Here is a 24,604-nt window from a genome sequence, read left to right as displayed (position 1 = left end):
TAGTTAGCAGCGATGTGGCTTGGGGCGGAACAGCGGTGGCAGATGATCCTCGATTTGTCATGTAGTTGGTTTGTACTCCCATGAGCGGACGGGAATCGACATAGGAAGGCGTCCTCCGGCAATCTTTGGTGCTGTGGTTTCTGGCAAATGTATTTAATGGGTATTCTTGGTATCCTAGATTATATCTCCAGTGGGTTGTTCGCATTCGAAGATAACATAGGTGGCAGTTTCTTCCTCCTCACTGTATAACCTATAAATGATTGTATCATTGTATATAACCATATTGTGTAGGTGTTTTCTCAGACCCCACTGGTTTATAGGCCTACTAGCTTGGTATTAATGCACTTTAATCTTTGTGTCTGTCCTATTTTTAATCGTACAATAATATCAGCTTGCTTTTTTGTTTATCTAGGCAAGAGAGATAAACCAGATAAGAGGATAGCATAAATTCCACAGTAGTATGATTGAACTGATCAACATTTCAAGTTGTTTAAAACTTATTAAAAGCAAAACAGTTGATTCCTAAATTCTCATAAATACCAAGATGAATCAATGCGATCAATTATCAAATAGCAATTAGCATAAAACAACATGATCTACATTGGTCAATGGTCAGCTTATTCGTCTTCTCTATCTTAATTAATTATTTGTATACAATCTTTTATATTACAGTATTACTTCACCTTGGTCTTTTGTTACCCATAACGAGATACAAAATAAGGAATTAACAGACGAAGAACAAACGAAGGAATCTGGAGCAAGTGGACCATAGTGAAGCATCATTATTGCTATGATATCAACGAGCCGGCCAAGCGGCAAATATTTCTTGAGGTTGGTCATAAAAATAAATACTAATAAGATATTTCTGTGTAAGTGACTTTCCCTTATTTCTTGTATTATACATACATTGACAAAGTGAAGTAAAAGATATCTTCCTGTCTAACCAATAGAGATTAACGCGCTCAACTTATGCTTATGCTTTCCCAATTCACGTTGATCTTTTGATTATTGTAACTAGAAAATGAAGATGAAAAAGCCGACGAACGACAGCAAATAATGGATAAAACTCATCAGTTCATTGGTTTTGCTGTTCCCACAAACATGGAAACGGAACAATAGCAGCAGGATGAAATTGAAAAAGTGTTCTTCTAGTTATTTTAGGTGTAGGAACAAACAAAAGCTCAGGCAGCCAGAGATGAACCAATGGCAAAAACCAGATAACCATAGACAATGAGCTAACAAGGGAACGGCCGATACCAGCATCGGCTGCTCGATGAAACAATTGATTTGATCAATAGATCAGTACCTTATAGATCTTCGCTTCTAACTTGCCAAGTTTCAACTTGCTACTTGCCCTATTATTAAATGAAGAAAATAGTCGAAAAAACGGTAAAGGACCAGGTTTTACCAAGATCCTGAACAACATAGGTCTGTTCTGGTGTTTCAAAAATTATTATAAATTCATGTGTCAAAAATAAAGTGGTAGTTTCCCCTGTTTCTTTAGCTGTAGAAATAAAGAAAAGTTCAGGCAGCCATTGATGAATCTAATGGTTAAAGCCAAAACATGACCAGCATCGATAGCTCGATGATAGATAGATAGATTTTCGGGGATGTACATTATACTGTGTCCTTTTGTATCCTCCGTTCTGTGCTTATAGCACAACGGTGAGTTTAAGTTCATAAAGGAACTTGATTATTAGGCCCGGCTTCAGTGGTCTTCAGAATCTCTTCTAGGGTTGCATCGTACGTCCCAAAACAGTTCCATCTGCGAGCGATTGGGGCACCATAGTTTGTAGTAGATGTGTTGGTGTTTCTTCTGCTTCTTTGCAGAATCTGCACTTGCCGTGTTGGGTTATGGCAATCTTCTCCAGATGCCCGTTTAGTTAGCAGTGTCCTGTTAAGAATCCTGTTCGGATTCGCAGTTTTTCCTGCTTCTGCAATGCATTCTGTCACCTCTTTCTTTCCAAAGTTTGTTAGAAGGTTCTTGGAATTTTTGTGTCCAATGAGTGGGTTCCATTGTTACCTAATTTTCTTTTTTGTCTTTTCGTCTAAGGTTCTCATTGCTAGTGTGGATTCATATGCCACAGAAGGGCCGGGTCGTCCACTTTCTTGCTTTCTACTCACACTTCTGGGACCCAGCTGAGGGTGACTTTCTTTTGCATACCTAACATATTTAGTTTAGTTTTGCATTTCAGTATCATCTTTGAGCTAAAGATGTTTGAACCTAGGGCTTTTGAAGTTGCTTGGACTTCAGCTTGAAAACTGGTCTATTTTCCCATTGGTTCTGAGTATTTTGTTCCAGGATCGAATACTCCTGCCCCCGTACATTCTTGCGTCCTAGATCCGCCTGTGTACCAATAGATGGTGCCATTCTTAAAGGAGGTGTTTCTCTCTCTTTCCTATCCTTTTTTGATACCTAAGTTAACTCGAATATCCTTTTCATATCATAGCTCCATGATATAATTGAACCGATCAATAGATGTGTGTTATATAGGTCTTTGCTTCTAACTTTGCCAAGTTTCAAATTGCTATTTGCCCTATTACTAAATGAGGAAAAAGGCGTTTAGGTAGTAGCTTGTCACTAAGGTAAAGGTCCCGGGTTCGAATACAGCAGTCGTGCATTCGAAGCCGACATATTTGCAAAGGGCTTTTTTTTAAACACCAGTATCCCGAGGTTAAAATACTGTCTAAAATAATAATAATAATAATAAAAACCATGAAAAAGAAAAAAATACTAGTATCGACAAGATCTATAGTGCCATGATACGATCGTTCTGGTGTTTCGCAAAATTGATAGAAATAGAAATGTTTAGTGTAAGCTTTTCTCTTTTTTTCTTTCGACCGCAGTCAGATTTCGTTCTTTTGTTTGTATCTTTTTGTGTGTCAAATCGATAAAGTAGTAATTCCGCCGGGTTGTTTTCGTCGTAGGGACAAACAAAAAGCTCTTGATTCGGATTTATGGGCGGGGCCGGTACACCGGGAACATGCACGATTAGGTGCACAGGGGAAAAAGGCAGGTGGCATTGTCCGCACCGTCTCGCCCTTTTTCCATTTCCTCGCCTTCCGGACCGTTTCCTCCTTGGATCTTTTCAGGGCCGGTTCCTCCTTCGCCGTTTCCCCGCCAGGCTCACGGTCCCAGGGCGATCGCCCGCCGTTCCATACGCGTCCAACGACCCTCCAACGTCGTCTCGACCGTCCCAACTTTTATACGTCTAATCGAGCCGGTGCTTTTTCCCCTCCGAGGTGGATATTGACTGGCGGACGACGAACATTGCCGACGGTGACCGAATCTGTGACGCAGTCTGACGTCACGGCTCTGGACGAGCATCTCTCTCCTAGCTTTTCCCCATCGGCGCCAGTCTGGTTCCAGTGCTCTCGGGTGTCAGTGCTTCTCTCTTGATCAATGTCTCAACTCCATTGAATCGCCTAAAAAAAGTATCAACGTATCACCCGTTAACCAACATCCAACCATGTCCGGCGATGCGGTCAGTACCTCGATTGAATAATAGCTTTTGATTAATTAATAAAATGACAAAAAAATTCCCCTCGTCCGATGTACACGCGCACTTATTAATAGAGAGATGCGTCGAGCCGGCGGCCGGTCCGCCCACTCGCTCATCACTCGGCGTACCTTTGCACCGAGTGTCACACTTTAACCGACGTTTTCGGATCGAACTGCGACATGCTCCACGAAAAAAAGAAGAAAAAAAAACGGAAAAAAGAGCCGGTGTCGTTGCCGCTAGGCTTCGCCCCGGTCGATTTTCGAAACGGCCCGATTTTTTTAGAAAACAAATAGCGGTGGAGACAAAAAATAGCCATGCGACGCGTCGTCCGTCCATTTCGACGTCCACTATAAAAAGGACTGACCGTCCAACGCGGCTAATCTCTTATAACGTAGTCGTCCTCATGTCAATTGGCTCCCCCACTTCCACGGCCGACCGGCACGTCTCTTTTGATTAAACCATTTCCCTTTTGAATGAGCACCAAGAAAAAAAAATTGAGAAGTTTTTTTAATTCAAAAGTTAAGATTAGTGATATAACGAACAAAGTGCGCCTGTACACTCGGAGCGAGGCCTCCCCCTTTTTTAGCAATTTAGATAAGCTTTTATTTTCAGGAATTACTACAAGAATAAAAAAAATCAACTTTTTATCTAAAAAAAAAGATTTTACAAAATGTTGTAGAAAGCTTGTCTTCCTTAGCATTGATCCTTTAGGATTTTTCTATCCACCTCGTCTTCTGAGGTTTTAATTTATACAGGTCGAGGTCGGAGTTTGAGTATTTTGATCATTTTAGGAAACCAAATTTAGATGCTGGCAAAGATACAGGGGCACTCGTCATTGTTAGGACCAGGACCGGTTTGACTCAAACAGAACGCACAAATTTCAACAAAATCTTTCAAAACAACACAGGCTCGATTCAAAAACTGGTCGGATACCGGGTTTTGTCCGAACCAGTCGCAAAAATAACCTTTTTGACGAATTATACAAAAAAAAAAAAAAAAGAAAGAAAGAAATTTGCAATTTTGCCTTGACTATCGTACTGTTTGCTCTCTAAACATTTATATGTTCAACTGGCAAATCTTTTTAGAAGTTGATAAGGAAGAAAATTTTAAAATATCCTCGTCTTGAAACCTTATGCAAATTTGTATATTGAGTTTGTCAGAGATAAAAATGAGCAAAAAAACAGTTCCAACACACACTTTCCTGGTCCTTTTATCACCTTTTAAACCAGTCATAAAATATCAAAAAGCCAATAAGCTCACAAGTTGTATTTTTCGTCTACTGGATGTAACTAATTCTGCCGTGTACATCACAGACGAATTTTTGCAATTCACGACATTTTTTTTAAAAATATATATTTATCTTATCGTATCAGAGAGAGAGAGAGATTGAGCTTTTTTTAAAGGGCGAAAAGCTTTCGTGCCTAGGTGTACTTACCGTCCCGGTTTTCCAATAGGAAATATTGATTTTTTTCTTCTTCAACACGACCGGCCAATACAAAGTCTCTTCACCTGAAAGATACAGTTTTTTGTTAAATAAAAAATAAAACACGATTCAGATAATTCAATGTTGATTATCGTTTTTATTTCACCGATCCATAAATCCAATAATAAAACAATTTTGCCACAAAAGGAGGACAAATAGTATCGATTCGGTGTGCCGAGTGTGCCACGACTTAGTGCCGTCACTGTCCCCCCGGTGCTTGCTTGCTCCACAACCCCATCGACCCGCACAAGCTTATAGTGGACAAATTTACTCAGTCGAAATAGTCCAAAAAAGCCGACGAGACTTGAAACAACCTTCATTACTCCAGTGCTTTCTTGCTACACAATCACATCGACCCGCATAAGCTTACAGTAGACAAATTTACTTTACCAGCTCAAAATAGTCAACTTTCTCTTTAAAATAGACAAAAAAAGCCGAAAGCATGAAACACTTGGAACGGCCTTTATCCAGGCACTGTTTATAAGTTTCATCTTACTGACGTACCTCAGGAGAAGAATGTCTACACATATTTCAAATTGTTTTCTAAACAATTTAAAACTGTAGGCGATCTCTAAAGCTTATTAGTTCAGCTTCAAAGCTAATTAGTCTAATTGTATGTAAATAGTTTGTACTCGAATGCGAATGAGAACAAGAAAAAATTGGACTCGTGTTGTCCATTATTATCAATACAGAATAAACGGTTACGGAATATTTTTTTTCAAACACTTCCTTTAAAAGCTTACAGGAATGTCAAGTATAATCATAAAGCTTCCAAGTTTCGAATTTTATGACAATAATAGGCCTGTTTATATGTAACAGAAAACAGGGTACATACTCATGTTTGGTTTCTTTTCTTTTTACATGTTAATTAAATTAGGGTAAAGCTGAAGATGCTTCACTGTAAGCGAAAAGCTTCACAAATAAAATAAGGTTTAAATCAGTTGGAACTAAAGACTTCATTGATGTTCATTTGACGGATTGTGGGGTTCCACTAAAATAAGTCCTACGAATCATGTGTGAATCACATATATTGTATCTTAGTTGATATTTACCTAAGCAGTAAAAACTTTAAAAGTTGGTTTTATGACGAGGTACAATAGAAACTGTAATTTGAAAAAAAAATAACCAAAAAGAACCTACCTCGAGCAATTGGATTTTAATTATTAATTTGATGGAGTTTCTCTTGGTTGGCATAAGATCAGGTAATTTTAAGGAAATTATGTTGAGAATGGAATCTCAATATTTTACATGATGGTCAGGCTCAAAAGTGAAAAAGAAATGCCCTTCCAGGTTGGAAATTAAGTCTCATACAAAATGAAATATTCATTGTCCGAATTTGTCGAGATGAGTGATCAATGATTGATCAATATCTAACAGGCTCATACTATCATTTTTGTAAACGTTCCTAAACTATAGTTTGAAAATAAAAATAACCGAAAAACATAACGAAAGCCTGCCGTAGAACTTTTTTGAATTTGAATTTTTCATCATTAATTTGACTAAATTATATAATTTGAAGGATTTTCCTCCAAGGTTGGCGTCAGTTCTGGTCGAATTGAAATATTTAGACAATAATCTCCTAACTTAGGTGATGGTCGGACTCAAAAGTGAAAAAGAAACGCCCTTCCAGCATGGACAATAACATCTCTTTTCAATTGAATTATTCATAGACCGAATTTGTCGAGATGAGTGGTCAATGATTGATCAATATCAAACAGGGTCGTACTCTCATTTTTGTAAACTTGGCTAAACTATCATTTGAAAATAAAAATAACAAAAAACGAAAACCTACCTAAAACTGTAGGAATTTTAATTTCTTTTATCTTTAATTTGTCCAAATTATATAATTTGAAGGATTTCCCCAGGGCTGGCATCAGATCAGGTAGAGTTTAAATATTTAGAAGAGAGGATCATTAAATTTTGCAATTTAGCTTTAGTCAATGATTTTTTTTTATCATAGGTATCAACCTTGTATAGCAAATATTTATTTATTTTTAACTCTAATTTTTCACTAGTTCATAAACGATGTAATTTATTTTTTTTTAATTAAGAGTTTTTGAGATCATGGAAATAAATGGTAAAAAACTGACCTAAATGGAGCATATAATGAAAACAACCGTAATCGAATACATGAATAATTTATTGTTCCTTGAAAATAATCTCGGGGGTTCATTGAATTTGGTTGTTTGTTTTGAAAAAGTTAACGAGAAATATGAAACTCACAACTGGTCAATATGGTCAATAATAAAAGACTCCAGTTCTTAAGGCTTGACTCGATTCTACCTGTCCTGTGGACGATTTTCCATGGTTACCTTTTAGTAGTATGTATGTATATATAGACATAGTTTTTTAATTTTTTTTTTAAATTATAAAGCCTTGCCTTCGTCGTATTTAAAAAGGGAAAGTATTCATTCCAACATGCCAAAGAGATGTAAAATGCAAAGAGATGAGAGAGAGAGAGAGAGAGAGAGAGAGAGAGAGAGAGAGAGAGAGACAGAACGAAAGAAAGAGAAAGAGAAGAGACCCCGATGTCAAAATCAGGTCAGGGTTTGGATAGCCAGTTATGTGTGGATCGGTGACGGCCAAAGCAAAACCCGTATTATTTATGTTCCGTGGTCCATTCGACACAATTTCAAGTTTTAAATTGACTCAGAATAAATCGTCAACGAATGTTAATTATCGAAAAATACCAGAAAATCGATTTTTATATTTTATTACAAGTGATTATTCGGAGATCGTGAGATGCGGTCTGGTGTGACGTAAGTTTTAGAAAAACATTTTCTTTATCGTGCCGACGTTTCGATCTTTATTGAGATCATCTTCAGGGCTCAGGTGTTTGTTTTCAGCGTATTTGTGTCATTCTTGTGTGTCGTGTTGAGAGTGTCAGTTTTATTACAAACTTTATTTTATTTATTTTATTTTTATCGGGTTTCCCTATTTTATGGAATTTCTCTCCAGGCAAAGATGTAAAAATAATAATGTTGCGGGTTACAATACATCGTTTATTTATTTAATTTTACAATTTTTGTTTGTAATATTACTCGTGTGCTTCAAGGTAACACCAAATTTAGCAAATTCGCTAATGTTTAATCAGGTGCAGTGTTTTCCCTCACTGTTTCACCCCGTGTATTGGCAACACTGATTTTTTGGCGCCAATCTAAAATTTTGTTGAAATCTTCCATCTCCGACATGGCTCTTCAGCCCATTTCATCCTGTATCGATTGTTATATTAGCCAAACACAAATTGTTTCCGATATAATTTAACCCTTTCTTGAAGTTGCATCAGATTAACGCCAACTTTAGCAATTTTGTTTAAGGTTAGAAGGAAACCCCTGGGGTTTAGGGTGGGCGCAGTATTGTTCCTGCTGTTTCCGTAGTGTACTGGCAACACTGATTTATTCGGCGCCAATTTAAACTCTCTTTCGCTAAACTCAAAGGATTTCCCGTTAACCATTTAGCAAAATTGCTAATGTTCGTCCTGCTCCAAGACATTAGACCAGAAAGGGTTAAAATAAGCGCATTACTTATTATGAAAATCAAAAAATTCCATTTTTTATTAAATTTGTACAAAATATGTTTTTTTTTTTTAGCTATTTTCATAAAAAATGTAAAATTAAATAAATATTTGCGTGGAGAAATTTCTATAAAATAGTAACACCTGGGTTTATAGGAATTTGAACTGCACCAATGAATCATCACCAATTTGTGTATTTTAACCTTTTTAATTTTCGTCGGTTGTTCTTCGAATTTACTTGTTTTGCATTATTCATAATTTTCCTTTGGAAAATAAAACGGGGTAAATAAGAAATTGGGCAGTACAATTTCTCAATTATTCGTTCTTTTCACTCTTAAATAACAAAGCAGGTAAACAAACCTATCAAATTTATTTAATCCAAAATAATGAATTCTTCAACAAAAAAGGCGTTCTGTCTTAGAGGTTATTTTATTAGCAGCTCAAATCTCAAATGGGCCGAGTAGTACAGTTGGAAGCATTATATAACTTTTTTGCTTTAGTTCAAAGTAAACTCCTTATTTGATGGCTGTTACGTTGGGCTGTGATAAATGAATAGAAAGTGTTGACTGATGATAAGATCATTTGAGCAGAAAATACTGCTTTTAAAAAACTTACACACTAAAAACGCCAATATATCAAATCGTACCCTTCACCATGACCTCAACATCCCTTATGCCTCACGCCATCAAATCAAGATACAACAAAATCCTCACTCACTGGTCATCCCAATCCCTTAGTAACCCAACTTTCTTCTACCACACTCCGCCGACTGAAACGTGGATGGCCTCATGATTTTAACTTGAGTGATAGCGAGTGACAAGTGTTTACCTTCGGCTTCCTACATCGGAATGTCACTACCGAGTGATTTCTCCGCTCTGGACAATAGAAGTCAATTATTCTTTATTACCATTAAATTTGCTTATTGAATTCTACATTTGTAAATTTTCATTAAAACGAAAATTAAAATGAAAAGGTGAATTGGTTGAATGTTTCTTAAGTAGATAGAACTCATTTGTAATATTATACTCTAACACCCAATGGGATGATAGCCAATAATCTGACTTAACTGTAATAAGCTTGTACTTAGGTCCCAAGAATATCCTGACTTTGAACTTCGTATTGGTTAATACTTGTAACAAAATCGTGCCTCAACACAAATTCTTCCCCTTTGCCCTAGTTCATTGGCAGTTAATTGGCCTGTGCCATAAACGTGCCGTTTTAGTGAAAGTCACTGCATTCCAGTCTTCCGTCAGCGGAAAGTGAATTTTCAATTTGAAATTCCTCCGGGATTTATTTGTATTCGCGTTTTATTATCGCGGACGTTTCAGATGTGGGTTTTTTCTTATGGTATTTCCAATTAAAAAGCATTGTTTAAACAAAGGGCTTTCGGTTGGGTTCCTTTCCAAAGTATTTTACAATGGGACGCCCTTTACACTTTTACATGCTCATTTTGCAACAGTATTCACCCCCTTTCTAAATACTTATATTTCGTTTTCAATTATCCAAACGTCGAGCATTTTTGAGAAAAAGTATCTATTAAGTACAAGTTGGGCTAAACATAACTTATATACTTTAATACACACGCCATACACCTTACATTTCTCAGGTATTGAATGGGGCTTCAAACCTTGTAGTTTTACTTTATCCTTTTAAAAATTATAAGCAAAAACGTTACATAATACAAACAAAATATAATAATTAGAGTATTCAACACCCTCTGAAAACATAGTTATTAACTAAATTTACTGTTACTCAACCGACCATCGTGGTTTTATTGGTTCCAGACTATTTGTTTTTACAATTTTTATTGTCCAGCCTGCTCTCTAAAGTACAACATGAGCTTGTGTAGAGGTCAGGAGATGCTATATAAATGAAGTTTATAGTTAATAAATCCGTTAACAATCAAGCTATCAGTATGATTTTTTATCTTATTTAAATTTTTAAAATTATTAAAGTTGAAAAGAAATTTCTTAGCATTAAGTATCATTTCAACATGTCTTAACATTGTATAAATTTCCTTCTTTGAATAACTTATCAGTACTATAACGTGAGGTCTTTATTTAATATTACTTTTTAAGTGTTCTACGTGCTATATTTAATTGATGGTTACTTCAATATTAAATTTCACTACTAAAATTCTAAATAACACTACTCAAATTGAAAAGGTTACCCCAAGCTAAGATACCATGAGAAAGCAAATATTTACATAGACCGAAATAATCACACCTTAATGATTTCAAATCAAGGAACTGATTTAGCTGACCAAATTCAAACATTAACGCACTTACCATTTTAGCCAGATATTCAACATGTTTTGTACATTTTAATTTGAAGTCTAATTATATTCCTAGATATTTGTAGTCCTTTACAAACCTAGGTGTGTGTGGCAGTTTATATGGTTGGTATAATCACAGAGTTGAGAATCAATTTCCATTTGAGAAGGATTTTCAAAGCCTTTTTTCCATGTGAAAATAACATCATTGACGTTTTGTTTATATTAATAAAAAGAAACATTCATAAAAACCAAGGCATTATGATGTTAAAGTTATTTAATTAATCATTATTAGTTACTATAAGAGAAAAGAAAGCATTTTAGTTTTAATAATTATAGAAAATAAGTTATTAATATAAATCTGAAACAATATTGGACATAAAACAGTTCCTTGATTTACCCCACATTTCATTATGCGCCTAGTGCTAATGACATCATGCACTTTATCTTTTTATTCACTATTCGTTATGTTTTAATTTTCTCACACATTTTACACATTTTAATAGTACTCTCTTAGTCCATACTAATCAGCTTACTAAATAAAAGATCATGCCAGAATCGAAAGCTTTTTGTAAGTTTAAGTGTTTGTAAGTGTAAGTTGAAACAATATTATTAAAAACCCATTATATTTAGTGGCCTATTAACCAAATTACTTCTTTCAATTAATTAATCTTTTTATGTAAGGTTTTGATTGAAATGAAAAAAAGGCAAAAAGGAGGGAAAATTAGAAAGGTTGTAGGTTGAGATGGGGAGTTGGTGTCCGAGTGGATCGAAGTCACGTTAGCTCAAGTGGTTACAGCAGCGGCGTATCAAGCCAAAGATCGTGGGTTCGAATCCCGCTCGTGACACCGACTTTTTTCATTTCGACCAAGACCTTACATAAAAAGATTAGTTAGTACAAACTTTGATTCAACAATATTTTTACATATGCATCTTGTTACTTCATGGTTGCGAAAGCCATGTTATTGATCTGAAATCACTTTATATTTTTCTAAAAATCAAACAATCCTTTTTTTAAAATTGTTTTTCAAATATTTTGGATATTATAAATGTCAAGTATGCATTTACAATGTATGGCGAGAAGAGACGCATTCCCGCTCCTCTTAAACCTACAAGACTTTTAATTTTAAATTTCAATCATAAATTCTAAAACAATCCTGTTTTTAGTAAGATTTAGTCAACAGAATTTAATACAAAGCAAACGACTTGTACATTCAGTCGACAAAACGGCAAAATGTATAGGATGAAACGTAAAACAGCGAGAATGGACGGACCCAAGAGGTTCACCGATTCAAAGACACCACTAACTTAAAAATATGACTGGTTACACAAACAATAAATATACATGTTTAAAGTGCAATGTAACACTATATTGAGTTGAAGTTTTTTAGATTTTAAAGATTTATTTGAATAATTTATATACAAACTGCAATTTAGCATCGACTAATTTTGAACAAATGAGCATAAGCTGTAAAAGAAATAATTAAATTATTCTACAGCTTTTGTACATCATATACAGTGAATTAAAAATTGTATTTTTAATTAATTATTGAGGAATGAAAAAAAATTGTTCAAGATATTATCAAGAGGGTTTGTTTTTGGATAATGGCTAAAAATATTCGGACTAACCCAGTATGGATGGGTAGGAAGAGAACATATTACGTAAAAATCAACTGAAAGAGATAAAAGACACTTCGACAAAAGATGTTCTTGTTTGTGAAGGTGATTCGTCCTTGGCACAGTTGCAAGAGCGAGTAATCCAGATTAGAAACTCAATTAAAAACTCGGACACTGATGGCTTGCTTAATCGTAAATTTATCGAAGGGGAAAAATTTCAAGATTTCATCGTCAATTGTGATTTTTTTTTAATTTAATCAATTTGAAAAGCTTGAATCAAATTTTGAGTTCAAATGTGATGAGCCGTGATCTTATATTTGAACGGAGGACATTGCTATGGATCCAGACGAAAGAAAATGCTAGGCTTCCATCCTGTATATCGTGAATTCAGATCATAGACGTGTCTGCTGATGCACTTTTTTTTACGTTTTCGAAAAGGGGCGATTGTCATATTTACATTGGAGTTTTTCAATTTCTTTCGAAGTCTGCTTAAAATGAAAAAACGTCCAATTGGACAGATTTTGTCAATAGGTTTTCGTGTTTGTTTGGCAAAGCTCTTTCAATATAGTGTTTGTTGTTTGTTATATTCCGCATGGAAATTTAATACCGAAATTCCCCCATTAGTTCCATTCTGAAGCCTCGTGAAACATAAATTATTCAGATCTTTTTAAGGATAAGTACGCGTTTCATAACAAACCGATGTTTATCCTTTTGCAAGGTACATTTGCACAACCTGTTCGTGAAATACGGCCTGTTTAGGTGTGGAAGGTTGACGCCTGATTTCTTTCCTTTCCAATGAGCTGGTCTTTTCCATTATTGACTCGTTTACCTACTTCTCTCGGATCATTGAATTCGTGAGGTTCTTTTGTAAAATAATCAGGTTAAGATAGCTTATCGGCCTGAATTCCACATTTTTTTAATTTTCTTTTTTATAATGTTTATTTTTACCCTGCACATGAATTATAGATAGAATTTGTTCTCAGTGCTACAAAATCCCAGGCAAAATAACGGCCAATACTATACCCGGAGAACGTGTTATGAAAAGCAAGCCAATGCTGGTCCATTGTTATCGGGTTAAGGAGGTCTCTCATCGTTTGAGGCCATGTAGTGGGTTCTTAAGATGGGAAATGGTGGAGATGGCTTGAAAACTAGGATTAGAATGGGTTAAAGATAGGAGTTAATCTTGAAGAGGTTTAAGATGCGGGGAAGGTTAGGATCATTACGGATAGTGAGGTTAGGGATATAGTAAAGCACTTGGAGAGTTCAAGATGCTCCTGCAGTAGGGTTAGGATGGGTTGAAATATAGCAGTTAAACTTGAGGATGCAGGAAAAGTTAAGTTCATTGTGGTTAGTGAGGTTATAGATATAGCAAGGAGTTTGGGAGAGCTCAAGATGCTCCTGCAGTAGGGTCAGGATGGGTTGAAAGACTGGAGTGATACATTAAGAAACGGGAATGGATCAATTCTTTGTCGTGGGGAATGTTAAGTTCATTGTGGATAGTGAGGTAGGAGTTAGAGAATCCATCTGAGGAGTTTTGATTGGAATGTTTCCATTCGTTGGATGTTAGATGGCTTGGTGGTACCGCCCATTTCCGCATGTTTTGCAACTATGTTTTGTAAACAGTTGTTCTTTACCGTCATGTCTGATTTTGGTCCTGTATATCTTCGTAGGTGTCCTAATCATCTATTTAGCTCTGTCGCTCGAGTCTTGAATTCTACGTCACTCTACCAAGTATAATCCATAGTAGTTTACTTGGTGGATACCTCCTTTACAGTTAATATATAGACATGGTCATATTTAACGTAAACGTAATTTGGATAAATTTGTCCTCGATCAGTTTCATCTTCAACATTTTGCACCATTTGAATGCTCAAGATGCTCATGGATATTGGAGGTGGCTTGGGTAAAATTGGAGTTGGGAGGTCAATTTGCGGATCCTTGTAGGTTGGAAGGATCGGCAAGTCAGCAGTATAAAAGGTATATAGGATTGTACCAAGAATGCACGCTTGTGAGGCGCCGTCTTGTCTCAGAGAACACATTGCCATACTTTATTCTGCAGCAACGATCTGTTAGATATGATTTGAGGATTTGGTAATAAAGAGTAGGTAGGAACTGCTTTAGTTTGGAGAGAACCTCCGGGTGCCCAGACCCTGACAAACGCTTCGGACATGTTTAAGAATGCAACCGAGCAGTATTTTAAACAACTGTAAGCGATTAGTCTGCCTACATCGTCATATTTCTTCTTTAAAATATGACAGACTGAACAGGTTCATCAACCCCAACATACCGAGAAAAACTAGCGCAGTTTCTTTATTTGTTTTCAGTGTTAGACGTATCGACCACTTTTTCACTCCCGAGCACTTAGGATCAAGGTAATGGTCTCGATGGAAAAAAGCAAATTCAGTTCTTTACTGCCAAGCTTTCGCCACTATTTTAAGGTAATCATCAGGACAAAACGAAACTTTTTTTACAGGTGATCACAGTTTTCCGACTCAGTAGACATATTTAATATTGTTTTGCTTTGATGACGACTTTATCGTCGAAAGCTTGGCAGTAACAAACGAATTTGCTTTTTTTTTTGTGTTTGTGTCTTAGATTATCCATCGAAAATAGGAATGGGAGGAATTTGTAGGCTCAAATCAGCCCAAATAACATCGAACATAAAGTCTTGTTACATTTTTAAGCATAAATATCACGTTTTATACGTTTTTATAGTTTTAAAAAATTTCTAAAGGAAAGAGAAATTAAACCAAAAACTTCTGCACTGTTGATATATTTTCGTGTATTGGAAGTTTAGTAAACAGTGCGAGTTTTTCGAAGGGGGATACAGAGTTGTAACCGTGTTGTAGCCGAGTGTTCACCGGATGGGAGTGTAGAGCCGACCGTTAACAATTATTTTGAATAATGCACTGTTTTTCACATGCGAGTGCACACGGGCTGTTAGCAAGGCTGATGGTGCACAGGAAGAGGAACAAAACCGCCTCGTGACTTTCCGACTTTCCGTTCACAAACGTTTTCGCCTTTTTTTCTCGCGAGTCTTCTCCTATAAAAAAAAGCAGCGTGACGGATCTGGATTTAAGGATGTAAGGATCGGAAAATTGTCAAGGACTATGAGGGTGTAATCGGAATTTTAATCTGCCCGCTCGGCCGTGTGATTCGCACGACGCATTCGCCAATTCAAAGTTCTCATTACGATATATGCAAATTATGAAAGATTACATGTTCCTGCATGACAACAGATTTTCTTTCCGTTTATTGACACGCGTGTACGTTCTGGGGTTCAACTAAAAAAAAATTAAACATATTGATAAACAAAACCTTTTACGGTTACATAAGTTTATACTCGAATTAGAATTTTGATTTATCTGAACTTGTTACAGTAGAGATTGAAATTATTAATTATGCCCTACGATCGAAACGGAAAAGTCTAAATTTTAATATTTCACATTTTTCTCCTGTTGATCATTTGTGCACATCAAGAAAAAAATACAGATATCTTTTTCTGACATACCGATAGCCAAAACCGACAGAAATACTCTAAAATTTTAAAGACACGCAACGCAACATTGCTTTTTTGATCATTTATGTGCATCATAGATATTGATTAACAACTAAAAGCGACCACAAAGTTTCTAAGAAACGTTTGAAGTATCATAATTGATTTTTATAGAGATTAAAAATCAAATTTTGCTTGTTTGGTGTTTGTCATAGAACTACGAGGACGAACAATCAAAATACAACAATGATTCTAGCGTTCCAACGTTTGGAGGATCGAAATTAATTTTTATTGACGGAGTTCAAAATCTTTTTTTGTGCTTCTCTCGCGTGATAGAGATCCATAGAGACCAGCTTAGAACCATAAAGGTTCTATCAAATGTATGTAGTATTGTAGAAGAATGTTATAGAGATGGAAAAAAATTAGATATTTCTTGAACAAAATAAAGAAAAGTAAAAAAAAAANAAAAAAAAAAAAAAAAAAAAAAAAAAAAAAAAAAAAAAAAAAAAAAAAAAAAAAAAAAAAAAAAAAAAAAAAACAGAGATTCTATCAAACCTTTGAAGTATTTAGTTCGCTTAAAATTTTCTTTTTTGATGTTTCTCATACGTCAAAGAGATAGTTTAACGACCACAACCAACCGCAGAGCTTCTCGCAAACTTTTGAAATACGTTAATTAATTTTTATAGAGATGGAAACTCAAAATTTACTTTCTCTATTTTCTCGTACGTCATAGAGATCGATGAAGCACCAAAACCGGGCACAGAGACTTCATCAAACTTTTGAAAGTCGTAATAGATTTTTGTAGAGATACAAACTCAAAATTTGCTTTATTGATGATTTTCATACGTCATAGATTCTATTAAACGTTTGTAGTATGATAATTATTATTTATAAAGATGGAAAGTCAATATTTGCTATTTAGGAGATTCTCGTACGTCATAGAGATCGATTAACAACCAAAAACCAGAAAGAATTCTATCAAACCTTTGAAGTATAGTTGTTGGTTTTTATAGAGATATAAAGTCAAAAATTTACTTTTTTTTTTATATTTCTATGTCATAGAGATCGATAACCGCCTCAGAAACGCCACTAAGCTTTTGAAACATGATCATCGATATTTATAGAAACGGAAACTTCACATTTGTCATTTAGTAGATTCTTGTACGTCATAGAGATTATTAACAACTATAGATATACTAATAAATATTTGGCTAATTGGAACTGGTTTTACATAGTCGAAATAGACAGAATAATGACCGATTTAAACTAAAAACGAAAAGTTTGTTATTTTTTGTCGAATTCTTTCGTTTTCGATTGTTCTAATCGATTTATGATGTATCAGTACTAGCTTTTATAAAAATGAAAGACTAGTTTTTCTTTGTTTGATCATTACGTGCACGCCATGGGGTTGATTAATAACCGAAAATTTAGTAGGCCTTTGACGTATTACAACTTTTTCTTATATAATTTGTTGAAGTCGTGAGGAGCGTTCAAGAATGAGATAGTTTATAAAAACACCTTTTTCATATTTTTCCCCGACGTTTCGACCTTTATTCGGATCATCTTCAGGGCATAAAGTGTGGTGCTATTCTTGTGACGTCAAATTGGTTTTTTGTGAAAGTGTTGTGCTTTACTTGCTACACACCAATATGACACCAGAAAAATAGCACCACACTTTATGCCCTGAAGATGGCCCGAATAAAGGTCGAAACGTCGGCAAACAACAAAAAATGTAAAAGGTCTTTTTAAATCGTTCGTTTTAAAATTCTTGACCGCTCTTCAACTTCAACAAATTATGAAACAACAGGACACCAAGAAACACACATTTTTCTTATACAGATGAAGAGAAAGATTCTCGATTGTCTGTTTGATTCTCTATTAATTTAACAAATTAAACACAAAGTGTAACAAACACTGTAAGGTTGTTTTCTATTGGATAATACGTTCATAAGAAATAAATGCTCTGTATTATTTTTCATATTCAAATGTAAATCGTTCAAACTGACGTTTTTCGCTAGAGTATTACGAAAAAGTCGTATTTTGCCTCTCGACAATCCGACATGACCGAAAATATTTTAAATTTGCGCTGACGCAAGGGGATCTTCATAGTTCGCTTTTCTCTGGGATGAAATCGCCTTACGCACGTCAAGAGAAAATATTTCGTTTTATAAATGCAGCTACTTTTTTTTCTTCAACAAGACACTGGTCGTAGGAAATAGAGTAAACTGAAAGTAAAAAAATAAAAAAATGAATATAGTATTACAGTTCTATATTTGCTAACTGGGAAAATTTCTATTTAAAAAAATGAAATTGTAAAGCTAATATGACGGTATTTTATAATCGAATATCTGATTTTCAAATTAGACACTCAAATATCAATGGAATTCAATTCTCAATAAATTTCCGATTGATATCATATTGAATAAATCCACAATTTGGGTAAATATCCTTAATGTCATATGAACGAAATATGACGGATATTCGCTTTGTGAAATGTTTTCTTTAACGAGAAACCAATTTTTTGTAGGTTAAAAATTTCATTGTGCCTTGAACGTGCCTTTGATCGATTAAAAACCAAAACTGACAACAGAGATTCTATAAAATTTTTGAAGTATCGTAATTCATTTTTATACTTGTAGAAATGCAAAAATTTTCTTTTACCATGTTTCTTGTACGTTATACAGGATCGATTAAAAAACAAAACTGACCACAGAGATTCTATAAAATTTTTGATGTATCGTAATTCATTTTTTAACCTGTGGAAATCGAAGATTTGCTTTTTAAATGTTTCTCGTACGTCATAGAGATCGATCAACCAGCACAAAGATTCTACTAAACTTTTAATGTACAATCATTGATTTTTATAAAGATGAAAACACAGACTGCGTTTTTGATGTTTCTAATACGTCATAGAGATCATTTACAACCAAAAATGACCATAAAAATTCTATCACATTTTTAAAGTATTGTAATTAATTAAGCCTAATGTCTGGGTTCGAATCCCGCTCGTGACACTAGATTTTCATTCAACCAAAAAACCGTACGTAAAACGATCAATTAATTGAAAGAAGTAATTTGGTTAATAGACAACTAAATATTATGGATTGTAATTAATTTTTATACCTGCAGAAACTCAAAATTTTCTTTTTCTTAAAAACTACGTAGTTTGTTTTAGCTTTTCTCAGGTTAAAAATTCTACTTGACAGTAAATAAAATAGGACGATTCATGGAACTTAGTATAATAAAAATAATGATTATTCAGAAATCGTGAGATGCGATCTGGTGTGATGTAGGTTTCAGAAAAACATTTTCTTTATCGTACGAACGTTTCGACCTTTATTGAGACCATCTTCAGGGCTCAAAGTGTTTGTTTTCTGTGTAATTGTGCCATTCTTTAATCACCACACAAATAAAACAACGTTATATTAATTTTTTTGCTGATTATTCAACCGTGTATTATTAAGTTATAATGTTTCACGTTTAAAATGATACGTTTTAAAATTATTGCTACATTGTTTACTACTAAAATAAACAATGCTGAAAAATACAGTCTAGGAGAAAATCACTTGTCAGAAGGACGAAAGTAGTTTTCTACCTGTGTTTTAACCGGCTCCGTACGACATTCACTTAGGCCATCTACCTGTTCTGGCCTAGGACATAAAAAGGACCTAGACAGTAGGGTAAGTGCATAGCAGACGGTTCCTTTTAGAAAGGACTGTAGTCTGTGACAAACTCATTTGAAACCAATGTAAAAACAATTGTAAACTTGACGGTATTATTTTGCCAAACTTTATTACAGCGATAGAAACAACTGAAACAGATCTTTTTTAGGTTTTAAAGGTCAGCTAATTGTACTTATAAATAAGTATCTAAATTTGGCTAAGCTTTCTATTAATTATGATTCATTCAGATGTTTGTGCAAATATTCCCTGGCAATCTGGGAACAAATGAATTGCCAATCGATCACAACTCTCTGGTCAGTCTATTTTCGCTTTTTGTAATCATTCAAGCGTTGTACCAAAACCGACTACAGAGATTCTAGAAAACATTTGAAGTATCGTAATTGTTTTTTATAGAGAAAACCCCCACAAAATTAGCCTTTTTGATGTCTCTCGTACGTCATAGAGATCGATCCCAATATTTTACTAAATTTTTGAAATGTGATCATTGATATTTATAGAAATGGAAATCATCGTACGCCATAGACATCGATTAGCAACTACAAATATGCCAGGGAACGGTAGGGCTAATTTCTACCGATTTTACATAGTCGAAACACAATATAGACAATTTGTATATTTAAACCTGCTGTAAGAACAAAGCACATGATTATTGAAAATCTAATTTAAAAAATCGGCTTTCCACTCATGTCTTTAGCCTGATGTTAGTCGACAATCCTTAAATATTTATAAAGATAATTTCAACATGATGATTCTAAACCGGTTCATTTGATTGAACTTCGAAAAATATCCTAGGGCAGATTACTTTATACTGTAATGATTATTTGGAGATCGTGAGATGCGGTCTGGTGTGACGTAGGTATACAAAAACATTTTCTTTATCATGCCAACGTTTCGATCTTTATTGAGATCATCTTCAGAGCTTTGGACTTATAAACATTGTTTAAATTATACAGTATAAATCTCAGGCCCTGAAGATGATCTCAATAAAGATCGAAACGTTGGCATGATAAAGAAAATGTGTTTTTCTAAACCTACGTCACACCAGACCGCATCTCACAATCTATAATCATTAACTAGCGGTCACTAAACACCACACGTTTATATATTACTTTTGTATACTAAAATAACCTCAAAAGTATTGGGTTTTTTTATTTCAACGCGTTTTCTCTGAAAAGTCTGTGATGTTTTGTCCATTAGGTTAAATTAAAATAAGTAGTTAATCTTTGTGTAAGATATTAGTTGAGATAAAAAAGCGTATTTAGCCGAAGGTCGTGGGTTCGAATCCCGTTCGTGACACTGACTTTTTTATCTCAACCAATACCTTGCATAAAGATTAATTAATTGAAAGACGTTATTTGGTCAATCGGACCACGAAAGCTAATGAATTTAATAAGTTAAATGAAGTATATCTTCACTAAAGCTCTCCGTGGCTATTTCATTTATCGCCGAGAATCGAATAGATTACACGACATTTGAAAAATAGCAAAAAGGAGGGAAAATTCAAAAAGGTGCGGTTGAGATGGGAAGTTGGTGTCTGAGTGGATCGAATTCACAATAGCTCAAGTGGTAGAGCAGCGGCGTATTTAGCCGAAGGTCGTGGGTTCGAACCCCGCCCGTGACACTGACTTTTTTATCTCTACCAAAAAAAAAAATCTTACACAAAGATTAATTAATTGAAAGATGTTATTTGGTCAATCGGGCCACGAAAGCTAATGAATGGAATTAAATAAGTAGATTGCGCGATTTATATTTTGTAGAATTATTATTGTATTATTTGTGTCAAAGGACGTTTCTTCTGAATCGTGTTTTATCAATCTGCTGATTACACGGTTTTCCACCAAGAATATCGCTGTCGTTTCTAAGTCAGGATGGATGTCGTAAACTCGGGCGATAACAAGCCAAAGCCGAGAACAAATAATCAAATAATCCCATTGGGACATTGTGGGGGGAGAATCCGTATCGATTGTTATTGTATATGCGTGCGTATTTCATTTCAGTAATCCCTTATCTCTCTACTATTGCTTGTTCAAGAGAAATAGAAGAGTCCATTCAGCGAATTTCGTAGCGAGTTATACAGATTTACATCAGCCGGGTCTTTATCTTTTCTCTCGCCGCTTGAATTGATGATTGATGATTCATTGATTCCAACAGTTTCATGATAAGCGAATAAAGGTGTTTTTTTTCCTCTCTCTCGGCCAATTTAATTCATTCATTTCCAGACTTAATCGACTTCTGGCGGCTCGAACCGTTTGAAACGTACCCACTCCTTAAATTATTTTGTATCACAATTATTTTCGAAAAACGGCTGTTCATATGGATTTATTTGTGGTTTGTGGATAAAATTGCCAGTCGAGTTTTTTTTTCTTTCTATGTAATTGGTTTTCAACAGGCTTTGAAAGTTTTGGGGGTGAAAGCTCGACTCGTTTTTTCATTTCGGGCACACCTTTCAGTTAATTATTATAATAAATCAATCTAAATTTTGAACTTTTTCTTTACAAAATGCTATTCGTTGTCAACAATAATTACTGTTACGTAATAAATAATTATTTTTTTCTGTTTTATTGAAAATCGTCTGTACAGTTGTTTTCCTAACTTTTATTTTGATTAAAATCAGCCTTTCCATGGGATAAATACATAAAATTTCATGAATTTTATGAACTTTTTGAGTTTTTCGACATCGTTTAGCTTGTAATGTTGCAATTGACTGACAATGCGTTTGGAACAAATCATGCGCGGACGCTTTGATTTTTTTAATATAAAAAGTGTTAAAGAAGTTGATATCTCTCGTACATCATAGATATCGATGAACAACGAAAACCAACTAAAGAGATTCTAACAAACTTTTGAAATGTGATGATTGATTTTTATAGAGATAGGGAAACACAAAATTTGCTTTCTCAATGAATTACATACATCATATAAATCAATCAATGACCAAAATCAGCAATTCCAACACTTTGAAGTATCATAGTTGATTTTCACAGAGATAAAAACTAAACATTTCCTTTTTTGATGTTCTCACATGTCATAGAGACCGATCAAAAACCAAAACCGGTTACCAAGACTTTATAAAACTTTTGAACTATAGTAATTCATTTTCATAAGAAAAAAATACTAAACGTGGTGATATCTCGTACGTCATAGAGACTAATCAAGAACCAAAACCGGTCACCAAGACTTTATCAAACTTTTGAAGTATAGTAATTCATTTTCATAAGAAAAAAAATACGAAACGTGGTGATCTCTTACGTCATAGAGACCGATCAAGAACCAAAACTGGTCACCAAGACTTTATCAAACTTTTGAAGTATAGTAATTCATTTTCACAAGAAAAAAATACGAAACGTGGTGATATCTCGTACGTCATAGAGATAGATCAACAGTCAAAAGCGGCCACAGAGACTTTATCAAACTTTTGAAATATAATAATATATTTTTACAGAGAAAAAACGAAACGATGTCATAGATATCGATTAACAACCAACTTACCAAAGAGATTTTGGAAAACTTGAAATCTGATGATTCATATTTGTAGCGATGAAAACTCAAAATTTGCTTACTTTGTTTTTCTCTTACGCCATAGAGATCGATGTTTTAACCTACAAAAGCTAAAAAACCAACCCTACAGATTATTACAAACTTCTGAAGTATCGTAATTAATTTATAGAGAAAAAATGGAACAATGTAATACCTCGTAAGTGATAGAGATCGATCAACTACCAAAACTGTCCACAGAGATTTTGGCCAACATTTGAAATATGATAATTGATATTTGCATAGTCAAAATTTGCTTTCTTTATTTTTCTCATACGTCATAGTGGTCGATAACGTAGAAAAGCTACGAAACCTGCCTTTCAAATTATTCCAAAGTTCCACCAAAACCGAGCACGGAGATTTTATCAAACTTTTTAAAGTCGTAATTGATTTTTGTAGAGATGCAAACTAAAAAATTTGCTTTTTCGATGATTTTCATACGTAATAGATTCTACTAAACGTTTGAAATATGATAATTGTTCTTTATAGAGATGGAAAGTCAATATTTGCTATTTAGGAGATTCTCGTACGTCATAGAGATCGATTAACAACCAAAAACCAGAAAGAATTCTATCAAACCTATGAAGTATAGTTGTTGGTTTTTATAGAGATATAAAGTCAAAAATTTACTTTTTTATATTTTTTACGACATAGAAATCGATAACCGCCTCAGAAATTCCACTAAACTTTTGAAACATAATCATCGATATTTAGGAGATTCTCGTACGTCATAGAGATCGATCAACAACCAAAATCGACCATAGTGATTCTATCAAACTTTTGAAAGGTAGTAATTGATTTTTATAAAGATGGAAACTTAAACATTTTCTTTTGGATGTTTCTTGCGCATCATAAAGATTATTTAACAACCATAGAAATTCTACCACACTTTCATTTGCTTTTTCGATATATCATGTACGTCATAGAGATAGATCAAGCAACATCCAAAACCGATCAGAGAGATTCTATCAATTTTTTAAAGTATCGTAATTAATTTTTATAGCTGTGGAAACACACAATTCTCTTTTTCCATGTTTCTTGACAGCAATTCAGATGATCTGTTTTGAAGGCGCCCAACGTTAAAATTGGTGCAGATATACCCATTTGCTCGACTCAATTTTTAAATTTAAAAAGTGAGGCCAAATTTGTATTTTTCGACTTGAAAGAACCATTTAATTAGTAATAGCTTTATCACGGCCATTATGATGTAGTGAAAAGTAATGCGTGTGAACTATTACTTATTTGGTTTACTTTATAATATCGTAGCGAAACAACCTTTAAATCCTCTCTTGATCTTCCTGGGCAACATCATAAAAAAGAGTTTCGTGTCCTTTATATCAAGTAACTGAAGTCATTTTCACTTCAAAAACCGACCAAAGATCTGGATGTATGGCATTTTTCCGTCAAATGAACCCTTTTTTAGCTTTAAATTAAGTATTTTTACTTAAAATTAACTTTTTTAATTTCAAATTAACCCTTTTTTACTTCAAATTAACTCTTTA

General features: G+C 34.4%; 1 protein-coding gene across 2 annotated transcripts in view; it reads left to right on the top strand.

Moving 5' to 3' along the window:
- The first annotated feature begins 3,346 nt into the window (after window positions 1-3,346).
- The window catches only part of LOC106667156 (sodium/potassium-transporting ATPase subunit alpha), a 62,610-nt gene continuing 41,352 nt past the window's right edge, over window positions 3,347-24,604 (top strand). For both annotated transcript variants that reach the window (XM_014394886.2, XM_014394884.2), the window contains exon 1: window positions 3,347-3,485. In XM_014394886.2, coding sequence (XP_014250372.1) covers window positions 3,471-3,485 — 15 coding nt within the window. In that variant the 5' untranslated portion in view covers window positions 3,347-3,470. The remainder of the gene's footprint in view (window positions 3,486-24,604) is intronic.

The sequence above is a fragment of the Cimex lectularius genome, unplaced genomic scaffold (genome assembly GCF_000648675.2).
Source record: "Cimex lectularius strain Harlan isolate CLEC.00 unplaced genomic scaffold, Clec_2.1 scaffold27, whole genome shotgun sequence".
Lineage (NCBI taxonomy): Eukaryota > Metazoa > Arthropoda > Insecta > Hemiptera > Cimicidae > Cimex > Cimex lectularius.
This window is presented reverse-complemented; position numbering and strand designations above follow the sequence as displayed.